A 22509-nucleotide genomic window follows, 5' to 3' on the forward strand; every position below is an offset into this window, starting at 1 on the left:
AGCTGGAGTAAAACAATATAGGTGTACATTACATGAAACATATTTGAAATTATGCGCTTAAAAATGGCAATTTTATTTGATATTTGTAGCTCACACTTCTGTTGTTAGAAGATACAGATTTTGATAGACAGCTTTTAAAAAGTGTTCTACAAGATATACCAGAATTATATATGTATGTGTTAGATGCTGTATTGATTAGCTGTCAGAGCTGAATTTATTCGTGCCAGCATTTTAACTGAATTTTGTCCCAGGGCTTTCTGTCCAATAAAATCCTATTTACTCTCAAAGCATCTGTTGGCTTCGGAAAGTGTAAAGCCAAAAATCAAAGAGGATTCCCTTTCTTTCTTTCTGTTGATAAGCATCAGTGTTTCTTTCTTTCTTTCTTTCTTTCTTTCTTTCTTTCTTTCTTTCTTTCTTTCTTTCTTTCTGTTAATAAGCATCATAAGTAAAAAATCCAGTTTTCAATCATGCAATACTGGTGTCAATACTGGTACTACTACTGGTACTGCTGGTAATACTGCTAAAGAACTCCTTGTTGATGCAACTACAGTGGTTCTATATTATATATACTGCCCACCACTATATTTAAAAATAATACACAACCATGCATATCAACAATGCAGTGTTCAGATTGGTCCATTCAATCACAGTGGAGTAATAAACAAAACACGACACACTATAAAAAAAAATAAATAAAAATAAATAAAGGCTGGGTTATCAAATATGGACTTAAAAAATTTATAAAAAAATAAAAATATAAAATAACCCAAAAGTTGAATTAGTCCATATTTTACCCAAAGTTGGGTTGAAACTACCCAACATTTTTAAGAGTGTATATTTGTGATTCCTGAACACTAAATGACATGGTTTCCACGAAACAGAGTGCTTTGTTGTCAGTGTGAAAGAAGCAGTTAAAACTATATTTTAAACTACACAGCAAAACACTGTTAACTTTTTGCATGTTAAGAGGACATTTACATAGAATTCATAACAAAGAAAAGGCCTTGTTTAATTGTGCAGGCAACAGAGACCGGAAAATAGTTATGCAAACTAAAATATCACTGTTTTTGGTGCAAGAAACCATAACTATATATGACAAGTAATATAACCTCAGGGAAAAATACCAAGAATGGTATCAAGTATGAAGACTTGTACCTGTAGACTGCCCAGGAAGTTGCCAGCAGTCATAAGTTTGAGTGATTCTTGCCAGGAGGGCATGGTGCAGTTTTTCTCAGGATCAGTTTTCACTGTGTTCACTCTCCTCTGGAAGAGCAATAACACACAGTCCATAATACGCATGATGAGGTGGGGTGGTCTGCCCAGTGTTCGCACCGTGGCAATATCTGATGGCTTTATGGTCTGTTTACAGATAAACAGGGAGAGAAATACAGAAAGAAATTGAATGGCAGTAAATTAGACATCTTGTTAACATTCTGACCTATATACTAGTATGAGGCAGCTCTGAGTCATCCGACTCATCTGAGTGGCAGCTGTTATGGCTCATGGCTCATTATGTATGCCATATATCCATTTCAAAAGTACAAATTTACACATTACTGTATGTGGGATACTGATTGAAAGAGATTGCGTAGGATTTATAGTTACACTTTACTAGTGGTCTAACAAAAGCAAAAAAAATATATATATATATTAGAAAACACCTTACTACTACTGATAGAGAAAAGAAAAAGAAATATGGGAACAAACGTGAAAATACAACATTAGAAAGGCAAACACAGGAAACACCAGAACTTTGCTTTTGCATGCAGCACTGAGGAATTGCAGTGCAGTCTGTCTACACCTCCTGACGTGCCAGTCTGCCGGCCCACAGATTTTCATCTACATCACAACGAATATCTTCCCTTGCAATGCAACATGGAATCAAGTGAACCATCTCACAACTTCTTATATGCGGATGAGGCTGGCTTCAACCTGACCAAAAGCAGAAGGCATGGTTGAAATGACATCGGCCAGAATTTATAACTCTTGTGTTGTCCTCTGTCTATATATGCTATCCAATTGAAAGTTCATGAGATGCATCTTTGAGCTATTTCTGAGAACTGGTTTATCCTTAGCTGATCTGCATTCTTTTCATTAGTGAAAGTCAAGATTCACCTGCACAATTCTTGGCAAATTTACAAAAAGTCTAATAGAAATGGGTAGCAACCTGGTCTCATAAAAATATGTACCCATGGGTACTTTTCTGCAACACGTCTTGGAAAAAGTGCCCCCAGGTACATTTTTGCCATGAGACCAGGCAGCAGAAATGTGTAGAAAACATGCTTGACAGTTTATGACAATTAGATCAACATTGTTTTGGGGTGTAAGACTGTTGCACAGAGAACTATATAGCTATATTCTGAAGAACATGTAGGAAACCGCAGACAAATGTACATAATCAATTGCATGAATGTACCAAAGCAATCATAACTTGTTCAAAAGAGTGAGAAATTTTTTTGATGTGCACAAGTGAATAGATGATGTGGAGGTTGAACAAGTAGTTTTGAGAATTTCATTTCTGATCTGAGAAATGCACCAAAGCAACTGAGAAAAACTGTAAGTCAGTGATAAAAGATGAAAATTCAAAATGGACAGAATGCTAGACAAAGCTATTATTGTCCCTGCTGCAGTTGCTAGGGGTATCTCATTTTAACATTTAACATTATGCTTTCCAGGGTTGAATTTATTTGTTCAAAAAATAGAATAAAACAGCAATGGTGTAACATATAATAACTGAAACAACTTATTGCTATTTATTATAGTTTAAAATTTAATTTAATCCTGTGATGGCAAAACTGTATTTTCAGCAGCCATTACTCCAGCCCTCAGTGTCATATGATCCTTCGGAATCCTTTCCAAGATGCTGACATTTCTTAATATTATGTAGAAAACTATTTTCTCAGGATTATTTGATGAATACAACGTTCAAAAGAACAGCATTTATTTGAAATAAAATATATTTTGTAACATTCTTTACTGTCACTCTTGATTAATTTAATAATAAATTAAAAGTATTCATTTATTTCAATAACCAAAATAATAATAATAATAAAATTGAAGGGTACTGTAAATGTAGGCACAATTACTTACAATGTATGCTATATGTCCCAAACAAATTCATTTATCTGTATAGTGTATTGTTCGTCTGGAAGTGAGTGAGACATTGCTCTTCACAGAAGAGGTTGGAGGGTGGGATGAGAGAAGGCCTCATGCTCTACCTTCCCATCCTCCCACCCCCCAACCTCTCCTGAGCTTTTCACTTCCATTTTTGAGCCTTTTTCAAAACTGAGGTGTGAATGGCTAGTGCTAAAACAGGGAGGTTTACGACTCTTAATGTTTTGAAGTACTTCAAGTGAAATCAAAGAACCTGCTGGTGTGACTTCTTTCTAAAAGTCACAAAATAATGTTCATTTGGAGTTCAAAATAGCTTGCTAAAGCAAACTTTTCAGAAAATGTGCCCCAGCTGGTAAATGCCTTCTAACAAACATTGGTCCATGGCAATAATATCATGGGTAGGTGTGCTCTGTGGCTCTGCCTTCTTTAACATGGAAATCTTATCTGGTTTGTTCATGTTTAATACTTTAAAGCTTATTGTATAAATTGCTACATAAACAAATGTGACTTGATTTGACAGGAGTGGAGTGTCAAATTGCAGAGCTTGTGCAAACATCCACATCACTATATTCAGTTGCTTTCTTAACTTGCTGTCATATTTATATATATATATATATATATATATATATATATATATATATATATATATATATATATATATATATATATATATGTGTGTGTGTGTGTGTGTGTGTGTGTGTGTGTGTGTGTGTGTATGTATATGTATATGTGCGTGTGTGTATTCATTCATTCCTGACAAGTGAACAAGGTGCTGCATCGTGTTGCCATACTTCAGGCATGCCTGTGCATTCTCCTTAAGACAATTCAAAGCATATGACATTTTACAGACACACTATTTTAGCATGCCAGTGCACATAGTGACATCATGTGAGTACGGTACCCAGTGACACTTAAGGCATTCCTATAGTATCAACATCATGATGCAGCATCTGGTTCCTTTCTCAGGAAATACATAACAGTGATACAGTCTTTGTCTTGGCCTGATTTTGTTTAAAATGACATTACACAAGCTCTTCAATTTCGATTTGAATATACTGAGAGCTTTAAAAGCTTTGTGAAACTGACTTAAAACAATGTAGTACAGTCTAAATCTGATATGCCAAATAAGTAAAGTTATTTTTAACATATATTTATAAGCTATAAGCTATAGTAATGAGCTAAAAGTATGTAGCTAAATTTTAGTTATTATAGTGCTCCTGTAGCTCAAGTGGTAGAGCATTGCGTTACAAAGCGCAAGGTTGGGGGTTCGATTCCCTGGGAACACATGATAGGTAAAAATTGATAGCCTGAATGCACTGTAAGTTGCTTTGGATAAAAGCGTCTGCTAAATGCATAAATTTATTTAAATTTAATTTAAATTTAAATTTAATGTCATTGTAGTAACTGTTTGTAGTAAAAGTAAACTATTGCAACTTAACTCAAAAAGTGGTCTGTGTCATCTAGAACAGACATGTTGAAATGTGCACAGAAAAATCAAAACAGAAAAAAGAAAGAGTCCCAGGTATGATGGGGTACATTATGGACGGATTCATGGGAGGGACACAGTGGGCAGGTGGTGGAGGGGAGAGGTGTGGTATGTATTTGGGTGGCTATATGAGTGAGTAGGTGTGTGGGGTTGGTTAGAGGCAGTTGCTGTCAGACCCCTGTTCGCTACAAGACCCCCTACAGCAACCCTGCCATCTATTTTTACACCCTCACAGGCAGCATGTAATTACACTGAAGCTGCAGGCACCATAATGCCCCACAAACATCACACTCCTCTCATTCTCTCCTCGCCAATGTTGCCATGTAATCTCTCCATATTGTTCCTGACCTGCAGTGCTGCCTCAGCCTCTTCCAGAGCAGGCCTTGCTGCCTCCAACTTCTCTTCAGCAATGGCCTTGTCTGCAGAGATGCTGTCCACTATGGCCTGCGCTTTATCTTTGACCTTCTGAACTTCGACTTTGACCTTTTCCGCAGCCTGAGCCTTCACAGTCACCTCCTTCAACACCTGAAATAAAAATGAGAACAAATGAAAATGCTAATATCAACGCTGTAATACCTGTAGCATTTCATGCTATATTTCTGAGTAACAGAATTGAGTAATGAACTGTTCATTTGTCATCCTTATGTTTCAGAGCACAGTACTGATCTTTAGTTAGCCTGTGACTGGGAGGCAGTTATTTCACTGAATGGTTTATGCTTTATTCTTTCAAGCTTTATGCAGCATAACGGATTTCATTTAGAACAGAATAGAACGTAGTAGAATGACTACAATATCATACAACTTTAAAGTCATAAAGAAACAGAAGTAGCAACAGATCTTTTCTTCTGTATTGTGATGAACATCAGAGTGTAACAAAATATTGAAAAATAAAAACTCTAGGGTGAGGACTTCGTTCTATGCATCAGTTGTTGATTGGATTTTGAGATGGGTGGGTGTTGCACTCAAATGTGGCGGTAGACGAACACAAGCTTGCAGAGCTGTGGTTTCAAGGGGTCATGAACTGAGAAATCTAAATCCCCTTAATCTTTTGACATATAATAGCTCATCGTAAAATATCTTATATGATGTTTAGAAAACATCCTGTAACATCCTTATAAAAGCATCTTGTAAGTTTCAGAACTCAAAACTTTCTTATTAAAAATATATTAAGGCCAATCTGCCAAAATGACAGCTTGTGTAATGTGCCGCTCTATGACATAACAGAGCAGGTAAACCCGTCTCCGCAGAAGATCAATGACTGCTTCTACAGCACTGCCTTTTTAGCTCCGCCCACTGATTCGCACACATAGTGCAAATAACGACAGAGACGAACCCAGGTTTACACAGAACCAAACGATAAAGATGACTAAGGAGACAACGAGACACTGTGCAGAGCCAAATTGTGGACAAACACCGTCTCTGCATAACCTTCCATTAGGAAAGAGTGGATTAGCTTTTTTTTAATGAAGTTCCAGACCACGCCTATATTGGATCTGACAGTAATGTCGCACCATACAAGTTTGAGTAACTATTTTTGGTAGCACTTTATTTTACAGTCCTGTTCCTCATGTACATACTATGTACTTATTATAGTAATTACAATAACTATGTAATAACTAGGTACTAACCCTGAACCTACCCCTAACCCATGTAGTTACCTTGTACTACCAGAACTTTCTTTGATAAATACACTGTAAGTACACTATAAGTACATGTATGTACACGTACTGTAAAATAAAGTGCAACCCTATTTTTATTACCTGGTCACAATTGCTTTTTCTGTCATTACAGATCTTTTGATATGTACTAGCGTTTTTAGCCTAAATCACGTCAGAGTCCATCTGTGAAGGATGTCGGCTGTCAAATATTCATGCAGATTTTTAAATATGCAAAACTGTTAGCCAATCATAGCGGTGGGCGTTAACTTCCAAGTCTGCAATCTGCCACACCTATTCAAACAGAGCATTCTGATGGGGGGTGGGGGGTAGAAAATAGCATATTACTGCTACAATATTATGTTTTTTATGTAAAAATCTTGAAAACATTATAAGTAGACCTCTGAGAACAGTATAAAATAATAAAAAAGGCAGTTCATGACCACTGTAAGTGGTCTAATTGGACAAAGTCCTGTATATGCCACCAGGAAGAAGCCTGTTATTTTTTATTTTTTTTATTATTCTGGTTTGGAAGTATCATGATCTTGCCTGTGAACCTGTCTTGTGTTACTTCCTGTCTAGAGTACCATTTGTAGTCAACTTGTAGTCCTATTGTTTCATTGGTTGTCTTGATTCCTTTCCCAGGTGTGTCTTGTTACCTTGTTATTCTGTTTGCGTCTCTGTGTATAAAAAGCCCAGTGTTTCAGTAAGTCTTTAGCCCTATTTGCACGGGATTAGTATTATCTGGTGACCTCCAATCATTTGTAATAATTGCGGAGGTTGTCTGTGATCTTAATCCCGTGCGAATCGGCCATGTATGTAATTTGTAAAGTAAAAATTCCCCCGCAAAAGACCTACCATATTTCACCAAACACCAAAGTCCAGTGATAATTTAAGTCCAGTGCATATCAACATCTCTGTGATTTGGCCTGGATTTGGTGGGTCGTTTATCATTTTTTGAGGTTTTTGTTTCCTGTGCACCTTTTTATCCATCTTTCGTGAAGAATGGAGCTGCGTTGGAGTGTTTAATAGTATTTTTGTTGCTGTTATATCGCTACAACATACAATTGAAAGAAAGAGAAAGCTGAAAAGGTTTTGAGGTTAATGTGGTACAATTAAATCAAGCATAAAGCTTGAGATATCATTTTAACCTGGTGAAATGTAAATGACACAGCGCAAGAAACTATATTAATTTCTTTTTTTTAAATCTATCTGGACCATTGAACGGGACTCTCAAAGCCTTGACATCCAGGTATCCGGGAGATAAGTCAGTAAATTCGAGTAAAATCACAGGCTACACTTATCCCATACGAATGCACCACATGAAATTCAGATGTGGGGGGGGGGGTAATTTCAAAATCACACAAGGTCCCCAGGTAATATTAATCCCGGGAGAATAGGTCTTTTGTCATTTGTTGAATGCCTGTGATGGTTGCTTCCTGCCCTTGTCTGAGTTCCTTGTTTTACCCATGTTGGATTACTTGTTGGTTCTGCACGTAGACCCTCCTCTGTTTGCCTCATCTCGTCTCTGCAATGTTATAGATAAGTCCAGCTGTGTTTGTGTTTGTCTCTGTTTATTTGGAGCACATGACTGTTTTGTTTGTCTGACCGCGTGTTTTGGTGCATGGTGTTTATGTTCTGTTTAGCCATGTGATTAACTCTAAGTTGTTGTCCAGCCCTCTTCCTATCTTGTCAGTTCATTTTCATCCTAACCTATTACCAACTCCATACCTGTTAGTTTCCTTTCATATTTTCCTTTATACTGCCATTTTTTTGTGTGTGTGTGTGCTGAGTTTTGAGCTAGATTGTGTATTTGCATTAAGTCATGCATGTCCTATTTTTTTTCCATTTTAATTTTTTTTTTTTTTTTTTTTTTTTTTTATATAACTAACTTTCTGGAGATTCGCAATCAGTTTCAGTTTAGTCTGAAATCCTTTTTTTTTTTTTTCTCCAGCTTCATGGCTGCTGGGCTGTCTTTGTCATCCCTCCATTTCTTTCCCCCACTCCCCTATTCCTCTCCCCTTCACCCTGTCTCACCTGCCACCACTACCAGCTGCTCCTCTGCCTCAACCGACATCCCTATCCTCCTGTGCAGACTGATCTCCCTTTAATGGCTGTCTGGACTTGATCTCGTTTAGCCCTTGTTTTTCTGTGTTAAATATTATTTTAGCCTGCAACTTGAATCCTCCTCTCTCTGGAGCCCTGACATCCAACAGCAGGAACACCTACAAACAATAAACAGTACAGTGACCTGGTGTCACTGAGTGTGAAAATCTCTGTCAGTATGAACAGTTTAAAAAGTCTGTAAAAAAGAATAACAATATAAATACATCTAGTGCAAAGATGGGCAATTTCAGACCTGTTCTGCAGTGTTTAATTCCATCCCTAATCAAACACACCTGCTTGTTAACTTAACAAGCAATCCTGAAGACTTTGTTTGGATTTTTCATGTGTGTTTGGTTATGGATGGAGCTAAACTCTGCAGGACAGTGGCACTCCAGGGGGAGAGCTGCACATCTCTGCTCTAGTGTTACCTGAAGCAGAGGCTATCCACTTGTCTTCAAGGTGAGCATGCTGTCAGTCTGCACAAACTGACCTCCTCAATATGTTGGACATAAATAACTACAGGCCTGAAGTCTGTTATTTCTTTTAAGGACAAATATCTTTTGACTCGTTTTGCCCCCAGGGACACAAACATGTTGATATCTGAGTAATAAACCTTTGCTCTCCTGTCCATGTACAACAAACCAAGAACTTCAATATGGCCTGGAAATTTAATTTCTGGGATGATGACTCAAGCAATCAATCATGTATAGAATGAAGTGGACAGGGGAGCTGACACACTCCTGAGGGGCCTCCGTTAAAATGACCAGGACTTTGAGAGAGTTTTGTTGACCTTTACCAGCTAACTATGGTTAGAAGTAATACATAACATTTTGAAACAATCAGAATTGAAAGTTATGTCGGGAGGTACACAATCATTAACAAAGACATTTACCATATCAGCCTTTTCATTGGCTATTTGAAGTTCTTTCTCCTTCACCTCCAGTTCTTTGCTGAGGGCAGCAACAGACTCAGAGGCCTCCTTGAGTTTCTGGAGACCGGTGTTCATCCTAATGAAAAAATACACTTGGAAATGAAAGTCTACAACACATTCCAGACTTCGTAATTAATTTTTACAGAAAATCAGAGGGGAATCCACTAAGAATGTGCCTGCTGAAAGTGCTGTTTATTTGCATGGACTAACTGAATTATGCAAATTAGGTAACATTACAAATGCACCCACAAAGGTCCATGCACAGTGCAGTTTCAGATATTGTCGTAGGCTGTGGAGGATGCAGAAGATTAATGCAATCTGGCATACTATGGGGGGATTTTACTGTATCATGCCACAGCATCCAATCTACCATCTCATTTCCTTGGTCAGTAATACTACAGTAATTATGCCAGGCAAATAATGTCTGGTCTTCACATGAGGTAGAATCTGTAGTTTAATTTACATAGAAAGGTGACATGTTTGGACAAAAAGGTTTGACAATGACTTTATTCAAGTACACAGCACAGCACTATTTCAACACTAGGTTAACCTGGTTATAGTGATTTTTTTTTTTCTTGCATAAATACAATACACAAAAGTGGCACAACACTTTAGTGAATTCCCCCTTCAAAGCCAAGACATTATACTATATTTATTTAAGCTCTCATCATTCTATGTCTGATTATACTGACCTGTCGGCAAGAGTCTGAACCTCTGAGTGCTTTTCTTTGTAGATGGTCTTGTAGTCATGGATGAATGACAGGTAGGATTTGGGCGTGACGTGTGTGGAACGCCGGTATCTCTGAAAGTAATCTGCACACTTTTCTGCCACTCCGTCCTGAAAAGAGCCCATGCACTGAACCACTTCCCCCTTTACCTCGGGAGTGCAGTCTATGTCATAAATGGACAGGAAGTGTTCTGACACTAAAGAAAAACAAATGAAAATCATGTTTTTCCTATTTCTCTGCTCAATGTGTATATATACTGTTTATCTAGCAGTGGCTACAATCACATTAATTTGGCTACGACTGATTGCTGATGCTTTTCTTGATTGTCTTTCAATATGTTTAAATTATTGCTCCATTCTCAGTTACATTTCCCCTTATGTTCTAACAGAGCAGAAGAGCAGAATATGTTCTCTAAAATGTAATTGATTTAAATTGTTTGTCGGTCATTTTGTGTCATTCCTAAATTGTTTTCTGCATCAAACTGTACAGGCACACAAATTTACTCTGACAATAATTCATGGTGGCTATTTTCAGAATAGACAATTAGCATTATAAGAGATCAGTCTGAGTGTTGATTTTAACAGGTAAATCTGGTCTGGGATTTGGCCAGTTATACATTGTTTATAGATGCTGGGTCTCTGGAATAAATATTTTTTTCATTCCACAAGCAGCATACAAATCACAAAATGGGGTCAAATGAGCCCAAAACCATTTGAAACTGCAGTAAAATATTGCCACTCTTTCAAACCAATCATGGTATGCTCCATTCTAGTTTTGTTTGATCCAGGACACAAATTTCAGTAAACGCACTCGCTCAAAAAATGTGCTGTATCCCTTCTTAGACATGATATATTTGATTTATTAAGGCATCAGAATCATTGCCAGATTTTAGAGTTCCCCTTGGGTATACTGAACCTTCATGGATCTGACATTTCAAATGACTGACCTGCGATCAGAGCATCTTTGGGCCAGCGACTAAACCAGTCCATAGTGCATCCTGAAATGAGAGCAGGAAACTTCAAAGCTCGATTACGGAACCTCTCCCCGACTGGAGAGAAGCACAGAACCACGTGAAGGTTCTGCCTCACTCTGCTCATAAAATACTCATGTAGGTTTTCATTTGTGGGTGGTCGCCGTGGAAACTCTCGCTTCATGACTGGAATGAGGTCACTGATAATCTCGTCGATCTCATCTCGAGCAAACAGATTGGACACCTGTGGCAGAGAAATATTTCACAGCTCATTAGATTAAACCTGTTTCTCTGGGAATTTATGACAAATAGACATAATGACAAACCTGAGGGAATATAATTACTCCTTCAAAGGAAGGAAGACATTTGAATGTTCTTAGTCATTCTCTGGATCACTTAAGGGATAGTTCACCCAAAAATACAAAGTCTGTTATCATTTATTTATCATTTAAACGTTTATCACGTTTGAGAATTTTCAAAGGAGTAATTTGTTTACATCGATGGAAGTTTTTTGACTTGTTATCATGATCAGCGTCACAAGTTTGATCATTTCATTTAGAGACCTAGAAATAATGTATTATCTTATTTCTTTTTCAGTTAAGAACACACTATTTCTTTGTTCTATATGTTTATTTCCATGTTTTAAATTACATTTTGAATCTCAGATTTTCAATGTGGTCTGATACTGCTGGGCCCTACTCTATAAGACAATGCTAATATATTAGATTATGATACAACAGTCTGTCAGAAGACAAAAAGCTCTCAGAAGGACTACAAATGGATTAGTGCATGACTGGAACAAGGAACATATTTCTGGAACTGGAACATATTTCACTTAAATTTAGATACACAGGCCTCCTGCTGCATGACAGAGGACAACACTCTCAGTCTCACAAAAATAAAGCAATTACCATGAGGTAAAAATGCTGGAGTCTGTCTCGTCATGTCCCTTAAAGACTTGTCTTGCTGCTCTTTGCAGTATCTTGGATAATAACTTGCACTAAACTCCATTTGTTATTGCCTCTGTCTTCCACACTGACACACCAGTCTCGCCTTATCGGTTTCCCAACTAAACCCTGAGATCCTCAGTATAACTGAGGGCTTGTGTGCTTCATTAATTTTCTTGAGCAGGGCCATCTCTCCCAGGCCCCTCGAGTGCTCTTCTCCTGTGCAGTCGATTCTCTTTATGTACTTAAAAGCATGATTAATGAAATAACCTTCACCAAACCCGGCTAACCAAAAAACTTTCTAAGACTTTATGACTTCAAAAACACCAAGAGGTACACACTGCGGTTTGAATGATAGCCAATTATTCCCTAACCCTTTTATTATTCAGTGATGGTGAGTAAGACACATTGGAACATAGTGTTAATTAAACCCATTTAGTCATTTGTAAATCTTTTTATTATTCTCGGTACTTATTCTGTGACTGGTTTCCCTATGGCTACCCACTCACTCTCTCCTTCTTTCTTATAGGTCCACATGGAATCTTTCCCCACAGATCTCTGCAGATTGTTCAGCAGATTTGCATAGAATTTGCCTTTAATAACATATACCCTTTGCATTTTTGTTTATTAAATATTATGCAAATTTGATTGTTTTTATACCACAATAACATTAATCACATTTTAACCATGTTTTAATCCTTTTTGAAAGGAATATCACATAAAACTACGTCTATTTTTTTATTGTTTTTAAATAAAAGTTTTACCTAAAAAAAGAAAAGAAAAAAGAAAAGCAAAGCTCCCTCCCCAGTCCCTGCTGCCATTTATAACTCATTCAAAAATCATCATGATAGTCATCATCTATGATCATTGAAGTTAACATAAACAGTGTTTGCAAAGTAAATGTTCCATATCAGAAAGGAGCCAGATGTGAAAAAAAAAGTGATTTTGATGATTTTCACTAAAATTTGATGGCCTACAGTATATTTTGCTGTATGAATATTTGAATATGCAATACACCAAAATAAAGAACAAAACCTCTACTTTTAAACAAAAATAATAATAATTTATCGACACTTGAATATAGGTAGGTTTCATAAAAAAGCAAAAAGGTGAGAGAATCAAATTATTATCAAAAACTACATCTGGATAATATTCAGTACGATTATCAAAGCATAAATCCAGTAAATCGCTTCCATCAATACCTCCAAAGCTTGCACAGCCATATACCTCTTCCTGGATCATCATTTTACTCCATAACATTATGCAGTTTTCATTTACAGTATATGCTGTCTATTGCTGATGATCACATTATTTATCAAATGCATCTGTTTACATAAGAGATTGCTAGTTTTTCCGTCCTGTACACGTGTGTTTTTGTTCAGGAGGTTTTGTACTCATTCAGAAGATGTGTATTAGCGCCCCCTGAGTGTATAATAGTGAAATCACGAAAAGCCGTAAAAACTCATCAATGGTGGGAAAGCGTTGTATTCTAAATGACGGGATAACTCGTCAATGGCGGGGAAAGAGTTGATAGATAGATAGATAGATAGATAGATAGATAGATAGATAGATAGATAGATAGATAGATAGATAGATAGATAGATAGATAGATAGATAGATAGATAGATAGATTCCCTCTGTCCACCCTTAGCTATGCAGAAGTGCAGTATTCTCCCTGAGGTACAGTCAACAGCAACACCTACTCAGTACTGCTCTGTTGGTTTCAGTGTGATGGAAGAAATCCACAAGTGCAGCCAATGCTCTCTGGCAGGTGTCACATTCCAGGACGCAGAGCTGTCATTTTTTCCCCTCTTTGACAAACCCATCTGTATCTCTAATATAAGGCAATGCATCTCGTACCTCACAGATCCCATTTATTTGTGTGTCATTACCACACAGAATAAACTCTGAAATTTGTAAGAGGACAGGGCGACATGCTCCCTTTGTTTGTTTTCATTATAGTGCCTCTTATTTGTAGTGAAATAAAGGTTGAGTTATTAGGGGGACATACGTTGTAACCTTGGGAACACATATAGCTTGGCTTATTTTAGCGAGTGTTCTAAAAAAAATCATGGAATGGCTCAGAATGGATGCTGTAGGGCTTGTGGGGAAGGGTGTTTTTTATAAGCATAATGTCAGAACAGTTCTCTGACCTCTCCTGATGAAAGGACGTTGTTCATGTACTCCAGGAAGGATTCATCCTTGATCTCGTTGTCAGTGAAAATAAAGCTGATGCCTTTGCCCTGTTGTCCAGCAGTCCTGTACAATCCCTTCAGGTCCTCCATCAGGTTGAGGGTGTTGTAGGAACTACAGAAAAACACAGCATGCAAATTAGCAGTCCTTATTCCTCTGGCAGGGTTTCCCAAACTGGGTTGATTAAAAAAAAAAAAAAAAAAAAAAGATTTTTTAATTTAATTATTTTTAAAGAAAAACAATATAAAACATTTACTTGTTTTTATGTCATGTGACCAATCTTATAATTAGTGTACATGCATGCTTATTGTATGAATCAAAACTTTTACTTTTATAAACTGGAACAAAATAAAAATCATAATTATTTATCCTTTAATATTGCTATAAAACCTAGCTCATCCTTAGTTTTAGATTCAGTTATGCACTTCTTGGTTTTCTTCATGGCCAATAGCTGTGTTCATTTTTCTAAACAAATTTAAATTCTGTTTTTTATGCATAAATACAATTGGGTAAGTGTTTTGGGTATAGCAAGAAAGTGAACAAAACTGATATCTCGCCTTTTTACAACAGAGTACCAAAAACAGAGATGGAATAAGTAAAAAAAAAAAAAAAAAAAAAAATTAGTTTCATTCATTCTCTGCATCGAATTCTCTGGATGCAGAGAATTGTGAACAGCTTGTTTTTTGAGTGCAACAAGGTGAAATCCATCTGTATTCTCTGGGGTATCTCACACACTCTGAGGTCAACACCATATTCATTCATATCATTCTAAAATATAAGCAGCATGAAAGAGATTCTCCAAATACAAGTCCTGCTATTATCACAAATGCAAAATAAAGAAAAGTGCTGTGGAATTGCAGGTGACCACAGGCAAAACATTCCACTCCCACCAGAGAAAATGATTCCTATATAAAAAGAACCACTTGACAGATGGCTTCCTGTTTTTTTTTTTTTTTTTTTTTTAACAAACTTTAATGATTAACAGATATTCCCACTTTACATTTTGTCACTGAATTATCAATTGAATGGGAAGACAGGGGTCTGAATTGAAAATGTCCAGTCTCAATGTCTGAGTTGGACTGCAAAGTTGATCGGATATGAGTTCTTTCCTCTTTATAGTAAGAACAGCAGGGCAAAATTGGAAAGTGAAGGCCACAACAATCTTATGCGTAGATACCATCTACTGGAGTACAACTAAACTGCATTAAACCAGAGAAACCCAAGCCATCTTTTTATTTATATCACAGTAGAAACATCAATAATGGGGGAATGGAAAAAAAAAAATACAAATTGCATCAAACGAGGGCCAATCAAATGAAATGTGTCAATTAACCCATGGCTATGGTTTGCCCGGTTTGCCCAATCAGTAGTATTGGTATGTGTGTGTGTATGTATGTGTGTGTGTGTGTATATATATGTGTGTGTGTATATATATATATATATATATATATATATATATATATATATATATATATATCGAGAGAGAGAGAGGGTTCTTATTGACTTTTGACATAAACAGACAACAAAACACTGCTATTACAGTGACACATGTTTATTACTGTGCTATAACTATGTTATTACTATGTAATAATGAGTTGCATTATAAATCTTGTCTAGACATGTGACGATGTAGATCTGCTACTCAAATAACAGGAGAAAGTGTTCATCTGGAGGGGATGGGTGAATTTGAATAAAGAGGCTATAAATGATTGAGTACGTGAAGGTAACTCACCGGGTGAGTGTTATCTGGAAAGTCTTGTAGCCAGCGATGAAAGATGCTAGTCTTGTCAGACTCTGTTTTCCAGATCCTCCTACACCAACCAGGAGGGCATTTCCCCGAGGGGTCCTGATGATCCGAGAAATCTTGGGAAAGAGTGTGCAAGAGAGAAAAAATTTAGTGTCCGATGCAACCTCATTACCATGCAAAACATTTATTCACACACTTTACATAAGGAAACTTATTTTTACTTATTTGTACTCTTCTCTAAAGTAGGACATGTGTGGGTCCTGTAATCAGCATGAAAAATAAATTGGAATCATGTACATTTCTTGTGAGCACTACATTTCTTTTTTCATTCATACTAGAATGATGCTAATATCTTATAGCAAGGTTATTCTTTTCAATTTATTTATTTATTTATTTATTTATTTATTTTGAGCCCTGAAAACATTCTTATGATAACAAGGGCAGGATTACTCAACTGGCCAGGGTTGAGCCCTGATGATAATATGCTGGCAATACAGAGAAACAAGAAACATCAGTGTAGTACGATACTGTACTCTATGTACCTTAACCAGATGAATCATGGCATCCCTGAAGAAGACCATATCCATGCCTGCTCCTCTGATACTCTCATTATAATGACTCAAAAACATGTTCAGCCTCTCCATTAGACTATCAAAGGATTTGATGGGCTCGTATACTTTTGGCATGTCGAAATCAGTTTCCTCCGGCTCTTCACCTGTATATAATACATCAGTCCTAGATATTTCATTTCAATTCAGAAGAGAAGTTGCACATACTATGAAAGCAATGTTTGGAAATATCTTATTATTTTTTGTTGCATTAAACAAAAATCAAATTAATACAAATAATATTTGGGTAGATCCTTATTAGACATGTTCAAAGTCCTTTTAAGGCAAGTCAGGTCTTTGGTGACCATTCTGGTTATGCTAGAGGGCAGTTATTTTTAATCTTGTTGTCACGCTAAAAAAAAAAAAAAACGCAAAGAAAAATGCTACTAAATACATTTATTAGACAGAACTAGCACTGGTAACTTAAGATTTTACTCAAAAAAAAAAAAAAAACTCTGTCATTATACTTGGATTTTTATTTGGTTTTGGATTTATTTCTGATCATTACCCGTGGCCTCAGGTGCATCTCTGAGAAAGTCCACAAAGTAGGAATCCACCCCAAGATCCACCACCATTCGTTCTTCTTCCCCAAGCTCTTCTTCCACCAGCTTGGCCAGTGTGTGGTCAAACCAGGCCACATCCTCTGGGGCAGTAAACCGGTCAGCAATAACACGTTTGCATTCATGTTTCCACAGCCGTAGTAATACCTGGACCAATATTTTATACAAAATTTTTGTGTTTAAGCAATGTACGTTGGGAAAGTATATGGGAATAAAAAAATAAATATATATGTGTTGAAATTTGCTTACATTAACAGATGATTCCATTAACAGTTAACATGAACTTCTATTGTATTTTTATTACTGGCAACAACAAACATAATGCAAGCAGTGTAGTCTAATCTGCAAATGAATGAATCTATTGAGCCAGTTCTTTTCAATGAATCAGTCAAAAAGACTGATTCATTGATTAATTTATTATACTTAGACTTGGTTGTATTATACTTAAGGCTTGTGAGATTTAAATCAATATAATTACTGAATGACTTTTCAACTGCAATTTATCACATAGTTTGTTGTAATAAATTGTATTTTAATAATAATAATAACAACAACAATAAATCTTTATTACAATATGTTGCTAAAAGTAAAAGTATTATATGTTATAAAAGAAAGTAGAATCATTAATGGAATTAAGGGATCAGTTTAGGAATCAGAATTACTAAGTGGAATCTCAATCAAAACCATGAAAAAAATGGACAGATAGATGGCAATTAAAGGAAATACATACATACATACATACAAACTTGCTTAGTATGGTGAAAAAAACTGTAATCATGGGTTACTGAAATTTCATTCAGATTATTAATTGAAAGTCTGAATAAGATCAGAAATACAGTTCCACTCACATCAGACGAGCTTATAACCTCTGCAGTCACGCTGAGCATTCCCTGCCAGATGCGGGAGAGGTCACGCAGGTTAAAAATGTAGTGGAAGTTGGCGGGAGTGGGCAGCATTTTAACCTTTGTCATTTGCCATAGTTTTCGGGTCAGTGGAACCAGCCTGACCACTGTATTGCGTACTTCTTCTGAAAATCCCCGACGGGAACAGTAATGACCAGTGCCTATCACACCTGTGGCAGCAAAAGATGTAAATGGCATATTAAAGTGAATGAGAAAGGACTGTACTTAACAGACAGGAAATTCACAAAAGTGAAGGACAGAATGAGCAAATGTGACCTTTCTGAATGGTAGAATACTGAGCTGAATAAGAATGACAATTTTCACAAGTGATAATTTTACACACACATCGAGTTAGGAGGCTTACCTGCATGTGAGCCTGAAATAACATTTCAAAAACTGTGTCCATATAAAGATTCAGGCTTTCAGGCTGAGAGAGAACCACTAACAACAACCCATAGTCAGAATCAACATGCAATTACAAAAATGGTTCTGCTTAAGCAAAGCTGTTGACAACCTTAACCGAATTACTGCATGTCTAAATAGATCATTTGATGGATTATTTTAAAATATGTCTATATATAAACAATGTTAAATTTGAAATACTGTGGCAAGGGGGGCATGGTTTAGCGAAGTCTGCAGTGGGAGAGAGAGTCAGGAGACGAACGGTGAGTGAATGGGTTAAACACAAATAACCAACACCTGTGTCTTGTTTCAGTAATTGGCGTGGAGCGAGTATATAATGCCAGGAGAAACAGGAGTCTGGGAGAGAGAGAAGGACTGCTGACGGATGACCCATTGTAGAAGGAGAAACCTCAAGAAAGTGAAAGTTATTGAGATAGTTGTGTTTTATGTTGGTGTTGTTGACATCGCGAGCAGTTAAAGAGTGAACTGTGACAATAAAAGTACCGTCAGCAGTCAAGCCGACCCCGTCCTCTTCCTTTCCACTTACGAACACGTTACAAATACTTTGTGAATGTCCTACAGCTCTAAAACTAAAGAACTGCAAAGATTTGAAGAAGGAAACAACTACACAACCACAAAGAGCAAACTACTGTCATATTTAGAATAAGATTTCAATTCGGACTACATTTTGTAGTGTGCTGAATATTGATAAATCGAGGGGTGAGAACCAGAGGGGCGTAAGTGACATTTCTCCAACTTTAAACAAAAAACAAAACAAAACAAAAAAAAAAAAAAAAATAACACAGTTTGATCTGACTTTGTGTACTGATTTCAATTGTTTATAATAAAAAAATTGTACACACATGGATGACAGTATACTTATTGAACACTATTTTAACATTTATTTAATACATTTATTTCCTGCTAAGTATACTACAAATTCATTTACATATTATTTACATTTTACTAAACTGGTATACTAAAAGTCTGCTAAATTGCAATAACTGATTTTGCATTTAATTAACTTTAATTGTAAGAAAGTAGTGCTGAAGTCCAACTAAAAATATAGTATACGGAACTAAATTCAATTATGTTAAAAGTCGTTTTATTGCAAGTATATTTTAGGTACACTTTAAATATCTTGCATTTAACTATTTTTCAAAGATCATAAAATCCTCATCAACAGTGACATTAAACCACATTTTAGGCTTAATATTGAGAAATGTCCATTGTGCACAAGTAGTACTCCAAATAAAGTTTAATTATAATTTTATTATAGAGTGATATTTCAGTAAATAGACAATAAATAAAGCAAATAAAATGTTAATAGATTTGAACTAGTATGACATAAATGTATTTTTAATACAGCATATTACTATTTTACTAAGATTTGTAATAATAAAAAAATAATAATAAAAGGATAGCAAATACCATTAACTGAATGATACTGAAGTAATTAATTGGATGACTTATTATTAAATAACAACAGTAAAAATAATAATCCCTTTTCTGCATTCTCTCTCTTGTGGTTAAGCAGTAACTGAGTGCCTATATGATATACATACCATTTTGTTGTAAGTTAATGGTTAATAAGTTGTTGATAGATAAAAATAAATGACATTGAATGCTGGATATTTTAATTTTTTCCATCATCATCCAGCTCTTTGTCACAAAAGCTATGTCACATAAGCTTGATAATACATCTTCAGTAGTTAAAAACTGCTGTCTTCTTATGGTTGACCTACCAGGCTTACTTGTTGTGTCAGTCATTTTGACTCGTGTGTTATCCACAGGCTTTACCCTCCATGCATTTCTTAATGCCAAAGTGGCAAAAGTGCAGTTACCAACTGACTTGGTATTTTCAGTGGTTTCTGATCAATAACTCCACAATTATTATGAATTCACGTATGTCCTGTATATTTATATATACCTCCATTTCACCCAAAATGTCACTTACACCCTTCTGGTTCTCACCCCTCTAAATGCTGTCTGTGATTGCATGTTATTGCTACAATTTTGAGACAAAAGGGGTGAAACAACTGTGCTCTTTATTTTTATTTTTATTTTTTATCCTAAAGTAATGTTTTGTTGTTGTTGTTGGTTTTTGTTGTTGTTTATTTATTTATTTATTTATTTATTTTCAAATGGCAGACCATAATACTAACCAAAAATCTTGTCTATGGAGGCATTGGAAGGAAGAGTACAGTTGAAAATAGAAAACTGTCTCTTCAGTCTCTGGGGGATGTCATTTCGTCCCCCTCCAGGATGGATCATAGCTGCCAAGAATTGGATATCCACAATGTTGGTGAACTCTCCTGGTTTCTCCAGGTTAAAGAAGCCATTTTGCTCCATCAGCTGCCGAACTATCTCATTGGTGACCTGTGAAGAGAGTAAATGGGTTCTGTTAAGGTTTTTTTTTTTTTTTTTTTTAACTTTGCAAATAGAGAGTCCACATTGAGAGAGTATTTTAGCACCAGTGCACTAAAATGGAATTATGCAAATCAAGTGTCTTGATTTATAATCACAATTTATTATATCATAATTTGATAAATGACTGCTGACATGTCTAAGAGAAAATGTACACAACTGTCTCCTTTAAACAAACAAAGTACAAACATGCAAATAGTGTGTTACATCATGCAGCTTAAAGGAAATATTTAGGCAGCTTTTTTCATATGCAGTTTCTTACCTGGTCACCCCACTCATTGATCACAGGCATATTGATGTCGTCAATAAAGATGGACATTTTTTTCCCTGCCGGAGGGCCGTACGTGGTTCCCATTCGTTTATCTACATAACTCTCCACAGAACGCTAAAAAGTTCCAGCCACAGAAACAGTCATAAACATGCAGATTACACACAAACACATCTAACAGATGCTCATAAATTAGGAACACAGATGAGATTTGGATCAATTACACAATAGTCAATAATGAGGCAGGGAATATGATGGAACCATTAGCCAGGCTATATAACCCTTAACATCTGAGTCTGGGAATTGCTATCCACACTGATGCTTTCAGTTCATTTTGGGTTTCTTGGTGTTACATTTGCCCAAAAGATAACACTTTTTACGAAACCTGTAAATACACTATAATGCTGATAATGTATATATTTCACACTACTGTTCAAAATTGTGGTCGTTAATCTATTTATTTATTCTTCAAATTAAAAGTGTGCTTTTATGCTCACCAAGGCTGCATTTATTTGATCTGGGGCAGTCAAAGACTAATGGTTAGAGAAGTCGGACTAACCCAAATGTCTTGATGCACTTGAATTGGATAAATGCAGAGCACAAATTCTGGGACATCATGGGACACCATACTTGGCCACACCTCACATCACTCACTCATCAAAATACAGTATTATATATATATATATATATATATATATATATATATATAATAAGTAGTCAACAATGTTTTTTTTTTTTTTTTTTTTTTTTTTAGTGTATGCTGAATTGGTGCTCAAGCTTCTTATTAGAGTTGAAAACAGTTGGGGCAATGTTGCCATCTTGGTGACTTTGCCGCTAGACTTAGCAACTTTTCAGATCCATTTAGCGATTTTTTTCCAATAAAGCACCTAGCGACTAATCTAGCGATTTGTTGGACAAACCTTATTTAGTCTCTGAGACTCGCCAGTAGTCTGAAGTAATGAGTTTAGGTAAAAGCGTGCAGAGCCAGTGGTGGTTTTGTAGGCAAACCTTAATGCCTTGAATTTTATGCGAGCAGCTATTGGTAGCCAGTGCAAATTGATGAACAGAGGTGTGACGTGCATTCTTTTTGGCTCATTAAAAATGTATCTTTCTGCTGTGTTCTGGATTAATTGTAAAGGTTTGATAGAACTGGCTGGTAGACCTGCCAAAAGAGCAATTGCAATAGAGCATTGCAATATTCCAGCCTGGACAGAACAAGAGCTTGATGTTGAATAAAGCAAATCTGCAGGACTGGGCAGTTTTAACAATGTGGTCTGAGAAAGTCAGCTGATCATCACTCATGACTCCAAGATTTCTGGCTGTTTTTGAAGGAGTTATGGTTGATGTGCCTAACTGGATGGTGAAATTGTAATGAAATGATGGGTTTGATGGAACCACAAGCAGTTCTGTCTTGGCAAGGTTGAGTTGAAGGTGAAGGTCCTTCATCCAGCAAGAAATGTCTGTT

At 36.2% G+C, this 22509-nt stretch overlaps 1 protein-coding gene across 1 annotated transcript in view; it reads right to left on the reverse strand.

Moving 5' to 3' along the window:
• Positions 1 to 22509, reverse strand: part of LOC109048827 (dynein axonemal heavy chain 5-like) — a 154258-nt gene that overhangs the window by 38104 nt on the left and 93645 nt on the right. The window contains 12 exon segments of the mRNA XM_042755715.1: positions 1156 to 1359; positions 4949 to 5125; positions 9254 to 9368; positions 9985 to 10216; positions 10967 to 11234; positions 14091 to 14244; positions 15863 to 15993; positions 16420 to 16592; positions 16994 to 17192; positions 17894 to 18117; positions 20515 to 20728; positions 21039 to 21161. Of these exon segments, the coding sequence (XP_042611649.1) occupies positions 1156 to 1359; positions 4949 to 5125; positions 9254 to 9368; positions 9985 to 10216; positions 10967 to 11234; positions 14091 to 14244; positions 15863 to 15993; positions 16420 to 16592; positions 16994 to 17192; positions 17894 to 18117; positions 20515 to 20728; positions 21039 to 21161 (2214 nt within the window).

Source organism: Cyprinus carpio, unplaced genomic scaffold (genome assembly GCF_018340385.1).
Source record: "Cyprinus carpio isolate SPL01 unplaced genomic scaffold, ASM1834038v1 S000006746, whole genome shotgun sequence".
Classification (NCBI taxonomy): domain Eukaryota; kingdom Metazoa; phylum Chordata; class Actinopteri; order Cypriniformes; family Cyprinidae; genus Cyprinus; species Cyprinus carpio.